We start from the raw sequence: 11384 nt of genomic DNA on the forward strand, positions 1-11384 counted from the left end.
TACCGGTGCAAGAATTTATTTACACAATCAAATCATCTATTACAAGTAAAGTTATATGCTTGAATTAATTATTTATCTGAAATAGTACTAGCTAATCTGCTAAAAAAAGTTATACTGTACTGATACTCTAAAAAATAAGTTCAAAGTAATCCATATGACTTATAGCTTGCTAAACCAACTGCACCTCAAAGATTAGGGGACTCATCCTCATGAGTTCAAAAATACAACAAACTTCTAAGAAGGAAATTAAAAATGAAAGAACACTTAATTATTTGCAAAATCACTTATAATTTCTCCAATCTAAGAACCCAATGAGAAGAGAAATCTCAACCTTTATTATTCTGCCACAATTCGAGCAAACAGCTAAGTCTCAAGCTATAGTTAAGAAAACTTGAAAGATACCTAAAAAAAAAGATGATAAAAGAGCAGAAGAAAGTACTTATCTGCATAGTGTACCAATCTGTTTGCCCTAATAAAGATAAAGAGTACTTAGTTTCAGAGATTTTCGAATCAAGGGAAAACTTCTCCGTGTTTTCAGCTCTCTTCCACTTCTACTAAATCAAGTAGTCTATATATAGATAAAAGCTGCTCTCATATTCTGCCACATACCGTACCTTAAACGTATTATCAGCATTTAGATCTTCCCTTACCAGTATCATAACTTTTATCATAATATGCATCACATGCATATGTTCCTGATACAACATTTTTGAACTGAAAGCTGTTTAAGGATCCATCTTAACACTAAGCTCTCTCTTTGGTTTTCACTACCTAATTATTTTAACTAAATGAGTTACTAAGAGGTCGTTGGTAAGACGTATTAGGGAAAATAATATATGTATTAGCATTGATATAATTAATTACTTGTTTGGTAGTTATACACTCTATTCACTGTTATTCTTATACATAGAAAATCATGACATTAGCAATATCATGATTTTTAATACATGGATAAACATGTATAAAGACAAAATTGCCCTTTCAAAACATTTAATACACCAAACCAAATGCTCACTTCGATCCACAATAAGTGATTTTTTGGATGTTTTCGCACAGATTAAGAAATTTATCTTTTAACATTAATTAGCAATGAAATTGACCATATTAACCTTTACTATCTCTTCACATAAACACTCTTAACATATACTCCAACATTATTTACTCCAAGGGCAATGTAGAAAAAAAATAATTAATTCATTCTTGAAATCTGAAAAAATCACTTATTTTGGACCACAAAAAAAAGTCAAAAAATCACTTATTGTGGACATGAGGGAGTAGTTGATAAGAACTAATCCCAACATTACTAATAGACCATATTCAGTACTATTTTTATACACCCTACTAAAAAACCCCTAACAATATAAGGAATTTATACATTATTAGGTTATACAGTGACCTGTTTAACTTGTTAATGGAATACTGGTTAATTTTTTATTAACAAGTTTGATGCAATAACCTACCTAGAATCTAGAATCAAAGTGATGTTGTTCTATAGCCAGCTAAGTTACACTGTTTACGTAAAAAAAATTAGACTATTCACTTATGTGCCCAATGCAATGTGAGGATTTTCCATACTATTGAGTTGAAATGATGTATAACAAAAGGTAATACTGTAGTACTATAAAAGTTAATCCTAATTTGGTAACCTGAAGATGCAATAAATAATCTGTACTAACTAACTGGAGTATATAATAGTAGATATTTATAGTGTAAAAATTCCTTATGATGTTAATTTTAAATTAATTACCACATTATATATTCTTGAAAATTAAACAAAAAAAAAAAAGACAGCAGCCCGGAAAGGCGGACTTATGAAATGAGGCTGAATAGAAGAAATGGTTGTCAACGGTGCATGTCACCAATGCATTTTTCTCATAATCCAACAGCCTAAAATATAAGTAAATGAAAGGTGAGGGGCAAATGACAGATCTTAGGGAAAACAAAAACAAACAAAATCTTGGCCCCAACCAGACACGAAACATATCTACTTCGCCCCCATATAACCCGGCAAGCAGACGGATAAACAGGAAATAAAGTAGTATTAAGTTCAAATCCGACCAGAAAGACAATTGAAATCCATACTCAGAGTAGAAAAACCTAGAAAAGAATGTAACACAGAATATGCAAAAATGCACACATCCATATGCAGCACAAAATATATACTACCAATGTTGCTTAAAGATTTAACTGATACTCAGTAATACTGTAATTTTTTAATACTATCAATGTATTTTAGTAACTTGTTTTAATAAATGATTTGCTTTCTGAGTTACTAATTTATATTATAAACAATTAGTTATAATTATTTTTAAAATGACCTTATATAGCATATAGAAATTAAACTTTCTCCTACTAATTCAAAAAAAAAAAAAAAAAAGGACAATCAATACACAAGCCATCCCGCATTCATGCAAGATTCGGACAAGGGCTTCACCCCAAGGGGTCTGGTTTAATGTAGACCGCCTACCCTAATTAATGAAAGTATTAGTGGTTGCTTCTACGGATCGAGGTCGGAAACAAATTTATCATTCCTCCAGCTAATTCGTTCTACAAAAATCACAATAAAAAGAAGCTTGCCGATAAGATCAACAAATAGTGTAATAATTAGTAATAATAACAAAATAAAAGTCATTCTTGAAATCCCAAGAAAACTAACATCCTATAAGAAACCAGTGTCTTACTTCAAGGAGAAGTGCTGGAACTTCTGTTTCTCCTTCCCATTAACTAAATGGACGTAAATGAAGTTAAAACAAAATCAAGAATTAGATTATTCTACGGCCTCTTTAGTAATCCTTCCTAAGCCAAAATGCCATAATTAAAATTTAAATCTTGAATCCGCCTCCGCTTAAGGTCTCGGCGGTGGAAAGAATTGCGTACCAGCCATGAAAGCATTAATAGGAGTTGGATATACCGAAGGATCGAACATTGTACCATGTTGTTGCTGGTGACTCGTGGCGGCAGCTGCGGTGGTGGAAGTGGTGGCGCCGGTGATAAAATTCAGCGCTTGTTGAGCGGCGCCACTACCTGATGAACTCTCTCCACCACCACTATATCGACCCTCTGGCCCTTGATCGTATAAAATTCCTTTGAATAAATGGCCTCCTATATTAACAGCCGTTTGATAAGCAAATTGATCTTCTGCATCGTCAATTGCACTAACTTTTACGCAGCGAAATACTGCTTGAGAACTTACTTCTGCAGGAAAATGACCACCTACCTCTAACCCTAGCAATCAAAAAAGCACCTTAGTACAAATCAAATAATGAACTAAGGAGTATCATTATTACTTCAAAGAACACAAGAAAAAAGATGAAGTACAATACTCAACAATGCAATAACTTTTATTTCGTCAAGTTTACTTCTTAACAGTAGAAAAATGAAAAATTAAAAAAAAGGAGTATAGGGTTGGTCACGAAATAATGAATATAGCTATATAGCATGTGTATCACGGTTTTTGTTCTTCTTCATTTTTCTTCCCCCACATATTTTGTAGTTTAGCATCACAAAAGACGTTTGATTAAGTCCTCTAACGCGTCTTGAAAAAAAATTAAAATAAAAAAAGAGGTGAATTAATTAATACCCTGAAGTTCATTGATGATTCCCTTGAAAATAAACAAGAAATGATTGTACTTCCTATAGTTAAAGAGATGAGTTCAACCGATCTCAAGACCAAAAATATAAAGTATGAGAAAACCTTAAAGATTAGTAGTATAAATATTATGGTATGAACTCATATTTTAAGGAAAATTCACAACCTTGAGCTCCTAAAGATTACCTGACGAGGTGGTGGGCAAACGAGAACAAGCAAGAGAGGAGCTGGGGTTCTCTCTTGGCCTTTTGGGAATAATATTAGAATCAGCTCTCAAACTCAACTGCTGAGTTTGTTGTTGTTGATTATGCTGTTGGTTCAAAGCAGCAAGTTGTTGTCTTTCACGTCTTTTAGCAGCAGGAACCCAAGTACTTTTAACGTGAGTTTGACACTGAAATCCTCTGCTCTTACAACAAGTTCGACATCTCAAATGTGGACAATCTTTCTTAGCTTGATTTCCACAATCTTGACAATTCATACCCCCAACTCCACTACTACTACTTCCCCCTGTTGGTCTCATTACCCTAAAAGAATTACTATAATTATGATTATTATTATCATCACCGACAATATTGTTATTTCCACTACTACTACTACTACCACTGATAATTCTTCTGTTGTTACTGGGTCCCACTCCAACTGAGAAATCCATCTCTTGCACTTGATGTTGTGGGGTTTGTGCTCTTTGTTGATGCAACTGATAGTACTGTTGCCATAATTCAAAACCCTTGTTGTAGATCTCTTCGTTCTTGAATAAAAGCAAACTATTCGTAGCTAATTGATCTTGTTCTTGCTGTTGTTGTTGTTCTTTATTTCCACCTCCACCTCCACCACCTAGTGTAAAAAAACCAGACATTTTTTACTACTAGCTTCTATGTCTATCCTTAATTTTGACTGCATATTCATGCCCTCTCCAACCTAGTTAAAAAATAGGAGAATAACTAGGGGGGGAGAACAAAGTAAATGGATTTTGGAATTTGGGGTTATGGTTAAAACTTTGCAGCTTTTGAGGAAATATTATAGGACAATATTTTTAGGAAAACGAAAGGAAAAGAAAATGGTTGCACTTCTCTTTTATGGTTTGCATTAAATTCACAGCTCTGCTACGCCGCCATGGCCACTGCACTACTGCTTTACCTCTTCCTTCAATTTAAGACTTATACAACAGTACCATCTTTCTTGTCTCTCTCTTAAATTTTCTCTCACACACACTAATTCACTCTCTTTTTCTCACACTAATATTTTTCTTGGAACAAAAAAGGTTGCCACTTCTTTTCTACAGTTTTCTTGCAGTTGGGCTATAAAATCTCATCAACAAGGAAGTAATCGTGGCCTTGCATGGTAATCGAACGGCTGAGAAATATCCACGTGGCTGAGCATCAGCTTTTGCTTATTCGTCCTTGCACCGGAAAACACGCTCTACTTTTTTCTGACCGTCCCATAATTAAGAAGGGTTTTCGTAAAAAAATCAATTTCAATCCAACCAAGAAATCTATCATACTAATACCAAATGAGGAAACACAAATTTACGGCCATTTCAATAATTTTCGTATCACAGACCAATCAATGGACGTGGACATAAGTGGCTGTAATCACGACGGGCAAGAATCACAGTCCCTAATTAACCCTACTCCAGCCTACTATATAATTTTTAATCGAATTTAACTTATAAATTGCCAATTTTATTAATATTTACCACTATTAGCGTATTTTAATTTATTGTATCGATTATTTATGCATTACTTCTTAGATTATACATTGTGATTTTTATTTATTTTGAATAATTATATATTATTATATTTAGATGACCTGAAAGTATAATATTTGTCAATCAACACGGGAGCTAAAAAATTCAAATGGAGTTCCATTTTTATTTTTAAAGAGACAAAATAAAATTATTTTTTTATGTTAAATCATTGAATCCTTTCAATATAAGATAACTTTAGTGTATAGCAGAAGTAATTCAAAAATTAGTTTAGGTTTCAGGTTGCACTCTTATATTCTTTTTTGGTGATATATTTTCTTATATTTTTGTAAAACCCTTGTTAGAATTCTTAGCTTTGTCACAGATATTGAACTCTTTTTATCCTTTTTGTTATTAGCATTTGATTCTCTTTTTTATTTTCATTTGTACTATAGGAAGATATTCTTTCAGATTTAAAAAGCTCCTCTAAAGTATTCTTATATGTGGATAAACGTCTCGTATTCTACTCTAATCTCTGGCTAATGATTTTAGCTTTGACTGGTTATTAAGCGGTGAGTTTTATTCTATGTGGAAGGATACTTCTATAAACTGGTCTATGAAAAAGTGAAATGAAGAGTAATAGAGATGTCCATATCTTTAGGTCAACTCTTTTGATGTAACAAGGGAGGGGTCCTGAGTAGAGTACTCATATTAGTGTTATACAGTAGCAGCCAATCAGCAAAATGTATACTTCAATTAATATATTCTTAGCTACCAAAGGGTATGGCTACAGTCTGTCAGCTGTGTCTTCGTAAATGAGACATAATCAAAAGGTCTTACAACAATAATAACAAGAAATAACATTTTAGTAATAATAGTACTAATAATACTCCATCCGTTTTAATTTATATGAACTTGTTTGACTGGTTACGAAGTTTAAAAAAAAATAAGACTTTTGAATTTGTGGTCTTAAACAAGTCAAAAATGGGCACAAAATATTTCAGTGGTTATAAAAGCTTCTCATTAAGATTACAATTATAAGTTTAAGCTAAATTATTACCAAATTTAGAAAGGGGTCATTCTTTTTTGAACGGACCAAAAAGGAAATAGGTTCACATAAACTAGAACAGATGTAGTGTTAGATACAAATTTACTCCAAAATAGTGCAACAAAAAATCTAGAGTCCATTACTCAAATAGTCACTCAATTATCCGAAATTATCTACTAAAGTAATTTTTCTTTCGTTTGTAACAACAAAATCACTTAATTATGTATATAATACTTAGAAAGTCACTCAGCTAGATTTCTCAATCTTTTGATTGTCAAATGCCTATTTTGCCCTCTAAGTTATCAACTTTTGTATTTTTTATAAACTTTTTAATTATATGAATTTTTCTCTTTTAATTTAAATTATGGACTTCCCTATAGAATAAATAAGTTTTATTTATAAAATAAAAGAATAAAATAGTAATTAAGCATATATAATGTTGGAATAATAACATATTGAGCATAGTAAATAATTTAATTAGAACAATTTATTCGTAATAACAATTTTGATGTTAACAAGAAAAACTAAAAAATTATTTACACAATTGAGAATGAAAGAAAATAAAAGTTTTTAAAATATATATTCTATGCACTTAATATAAAAGTAATTATTTAAAATAAAAGTATTTTTATAATATACATTATATATTTTTGAAAATTATGCTCATTACTTTATTATTATGATATTATATATGGTAGAATATTATTTTTTTATTTTTAAATAAAATTTATTTTTTCTATAGGTAAGTTCATAATGTAGATTAAAAAGAAAAAAAAGTATAATGTTACAATAGTTAAAAAAAAGATAAAAGTTGATAATATAGAGCGCAAAATAGATATTTGACAATCAAAAGTTTAAGAAATCTAGTTGAGTGACCTTCTGTATGCTATAGACATAGTTAAGTGAATTTTCTGTTACAAACGAAAGAAAGATGACTTTACAAGATAATTTGGGATAGTTAAATGATCATTTGAGTAATGGACTCAAAAAATCTCATATAAAAATAGTTTAGACATTTGTGGGAGTTAATACAGAAAAATCTTGGATAGTGATGATATTACTCTTTTTCTGATACATTATAAAGATTATGTAAACATTTTTTCGAAAAATTTGTATGCATTCGATAAAGTTAGTGACCTGATGACACTGATATTGCACGATCAAAATAATTGGTTGAATCCGGTAAAATCAATCTGTAATATAAATAAACACAAGTCTGTTTTGATTTGGAGAGTTTTTGGAAATATCCAAAGATTAACTTCTTCTTCTTTTTCTAAAACATATGTTTATTCAAAATAAAAGCCAAAAATGAGAGTAAGATATTTCAAACTTCAAAAAGAAATTCCATATTTTTTCACAAAAAATCTTTTCTAAGATTTTTCTAAATGTTTAAACCGTCATCCTATTAGACTTTTTAAACATGAACTCACGATTCCATTCCCCAAAGATTGTACTCGTTGATAGTTAGTTGTTTTAAATGCTATGAATTAATTTTGTTAATTCATTGGATTTTTATTGCAACTTAAATATCTGAAAATTAATCTCCTATCTTGGAATTTAAGCTCTCCACAAATCATTAAACGAACAAGTTGGATAGTCCTCGCTACCTAATTCAGCAGTCAATGGTTACTATTTGTAATAACAAAATCAATTTTAGAAAATTTAGCAAAATTGCTTAAATTAAAGAGCCTTCTCCAAAAAGAATTAGAAGAATTAACTCAAATAACCGGTCATTTAACCCCTTAAAATAAAAATTATCGGCTAATGTATAATATATGTATTATTTATGTACGATGTATGTATAATTGTATGTAATTAATAAAATATATATGTATAATGGCTAGAAAAAATAAACATTGATCTTGTCGGCTATTTGTGTAACAATTTCGCTAATTCGCTTTTAAACTCGATCACAAAAATCATATCATTAACTTCTATCCTTTACTTTTGTTTTTTTAGTTGGTTTTCAAGGAATCTTAGACTGCCATCACTCACTCATCACATTGTGTGATACTTAATGCTTCAGCTTAACAAAGCAACCATGAACATGATGAAAATCAACGTACACTGTAATTAGTCAAAATATTCCTTTTTATTAATAATAAATTATAAAAAAAACCATTCAAAAACATTTATTAATCCGAGAACGTTTGCATCTCAAATACAGTAAAATTGACCAAAATTCTTTGTTTTTTTTCCTTTCTTTTCTTTAGTCAGTACATTGACAAGATTTATTTTGTCCATTTGCAATATAATTTCCCCCTTCAGTCTCCACCTACAGTATCTTTTAGTCAAGATGATTGAGATGTGTTATGCCAACGGCAAATTTTACCTAAAAAGTGCCTTAAGCAGCTGTGTGATAAGACATAAACTCGTCAAGGGCCATTCTTTAAACTCCTATGGCAGCTTTTTAAAGGATAATGCTATGACTCTATCGTCTTGTGTAATTAGCAAACCATTAAATATTCTTTCATTCTTAATTAGAGTTCTCCGATTTAAATTTTGAGTATGAAACCATCTTTATAAGACGTTTTACGCCTCAATTTAAGACTTTTAGGTGCAAATCTAGATCTAATTGAGCCCTAATACGAATATCGTATACCGGGTGAGAAAAAAAACTATTCCCTTCATTTCAATTTATGTGAACCTCTTTGACAAGACACGAAATTTAAGAAAAAATAAAGATTTTTGAAATTTGTAGTCCTAAACATGTCCGAAAGGGGTCATTCTTTTTTGTAACAGACCACAAATGAAATAGGTTCACATAAATTGAAACGGATTAGGTAATAATACCAATATGTTATACTCCTATATTTCTTCCTGTTTATACTAGTACTAGTATATATGTCACGGCACACTTTTTATTATTACAAGAACACATGATTTCCCTTAATTATTGCCAATAATTAATTCAAATTATAATACGAATTATTTATATTATAGGGAATGGACCAGTAAAAACCAAATCTAGCCGTACGTGATCCTTCACAAAAATGATTAAAGAGCGGCTAATTAATAGTCACGGTATTATTTTGAATTCGTGTGGTGTATATTTAATGTGAAAGGCAAATGACCAATCCTTAATTTTACTTTTTTAAAATTAGGTTTTTAGGGGCCCGAGGTTTCTTTTCACTACTATTTGACCCTGCAACATTTTTTCTCTATATTGTGTGTTTTGCGTATTAAATATATAGTGTCAATGTCATTATTCTAGGATTCATGTTCTGAAAATTAAAATAAGGAAGAAAATACAACATGCTTTCATGTGTAACGATAAAGAGCTAATGATAAGAATTGGTCAGTCCCATAACATATGCTAAAAGCCAAAATTACCTTTACTATCTCGAAAGCATAGTGTATATTTAATCAATCGTATTGCTGAATTTCACGCTATATTTGGGCCTTTTGTCTGTTTCATATAATTCGGAAACTTTGCTAGGATGTAGTGGAAGATTTGGCAATTGTACTAAATTCATTCTCAGTTTCTCCACAAATAAGTATAAAATATTGTACATTGTAATTTCCCCTTATTTCAAATGTATGTTCAATCCGATCATATGTGGTGTAGTTCCAAGAGCTATTACTTTTTGTCTTTAAACAGTAAGATATATATTGTACACAACACAACAAACTCAGTTTAATCTCACACGTGAGATCTCAAGAGAATTTATTCATGTCTTATAAAATAAAGAAACTGTTTTCGATAGACCATCAACTCAAGACAAAAAAAATATATTGTTACGTAAATCAATATTATCTAATCTCCAATTGAGTTCTTGCTTTACAACCAAAAATAGTTATTTATATCACCCCAATTGCCAATCCATTGATCAATACTATTTACCAATTCTCTATCTAAATTTTCTTCTTTTTTTTTTGACAAGCAAAGGAATATTTAAGTATAATTAACTTATATGTCTAACTCCTCTTATATGAGCTTCTTAAAATTTAGCCGATCACTCTTTAGTCAGTTTGTTGAGAATTCGCATAAAAATAGTAAGTGCCTTAACTACTTGTTTCGGGGTTGAACCCTAAGTATGAAGTCTATTTTATTAGAGAACGCTTTATAGTTAATGCAGAATTTTTCGCCGCAAATTCAAATTTAGTATGAACCAATGCAGGTACCTGATATCGGGTAAAAAAACAAAAAAAATCCAAGTAAGTGTTCCCCTTGCTCAACAAAGAAGAAAAGTGAATTTAAGGGGAGATTTGGTAGAGGTAAAATCAATTCAAGGCAGAAGACAAAAAGAGGGATGACAAGTAGTACGTAATAAAAAGAGCCGATTTTGAGTTCGAATGAGTGAAGAGAAAACTGAGGAGTGAAAGAAAGAGTAGAGTGAATTTGGATTTATTTTGCTATTCCCAATAATTCTGTCCTTTTAGAGTTTTATCGAGCCCTGCGCCATTCCTTTAATTTGCCTTTATTTTACAGTAACTACTACTGTATCTACCAACTCGTTGAGGAGTTGACTCTTCTTTTTGTTTTTCAGTTTCTTTCGACAGCAATTAAAAGGCCCACGCCGTGTAATTAAACACGTCTCAGTTAAAAGTAAGATTTTATTTTTTTGTAAAATTTTTATTTGGTAAATATTTTGGGGTTTGATAATCTGATTAATCCGAATAAGATCAATTAAAAGAAAATATATTATCTGTCAGGATTTTTTTCATTTATAGAGTTTGAATCCGAGACTCTAATTAACAATAGAGAGATTAGATAGGCAATAGGGATATAAGCCAAACCCTGTCATCTCATGGAGGTTAATTTTTTTAAAAAAAATTTAAATAAGGACAAAAGGGGATAAACACCAAGTATTATGTTCGTTTAAGTTCATTCTACAGTGAAATTGCTTCCAAAAGTTTTGAATGACATATGGAATCAAGATGTTAACTTTAACGTATTAATTTTTTTCTTTACTTTCATGTACTATAATTGAGATGATTAGCAGCTCAGTAATTACTTGATAAAATGAATCTTATACTTATTAACGAGAGGAATTAGGGGTATTCGTCAGTAGGTACGGTACAATAGTTAGACATTTCGGTTTGGTATTTTCGATATTCGA

General features: G+C 30.7%; 1 protein-coding gene across 2 annotated transcripts; it reads right to left on the reverse strand.

Moving 5' to 3' along the window:
• Positions 1 to 2593: 2593 nt before the first annotated feature.
• LOC104094935 (protein SHI RELATED SEQUENCE 1-like) lies at positions 2594 to 5007 on the reverse strand. 2 transcript variants are annotated; one of them, XM_009600958.4, is made up of 2 exons: positions 3776 to 5007; positions 2594 to 3219 (listed from the first exon to the last, which is right to left on the reverse strand). In XM_009600958.4, the coding sequence occupies exons 1-2, from the start codon at positions 4443 to 4445 to the stop codon at positions 2846 to 2848; spliced, it is 1044 nt and encodes a 347-aa protein (XP_009599253.1). In that variant the 5' UTR covers positions 4446 to 5007; the 3' UTR covers positions 2594 to 2845. The 2 variants fall into 2 exon arrangements, with proteins under 2 accessions (XP_009599253.1, XP_009599252.1); XM_009600957.4 differs by having other exon boundaries at positions 2594 to 3225; positions 3776 to 5004.
• Positions 5008 to 11384: the final 6377 nt, after the last annotated feature.

This window comes from Nicotiana tomentosiformis, chromosome 4 (assembly GCF_000390325.3).
Source record: "Nicotiana tomentosiformis chromosome 4, ASM39032v3, whole genome shotgun sequence".
NCBI lineage: Eukaryota > Viridiplantae > Streptophyta > Magnoliopsida > Solanales > Solanaceae > Nicotiana > Nicotiana tomentosiformis.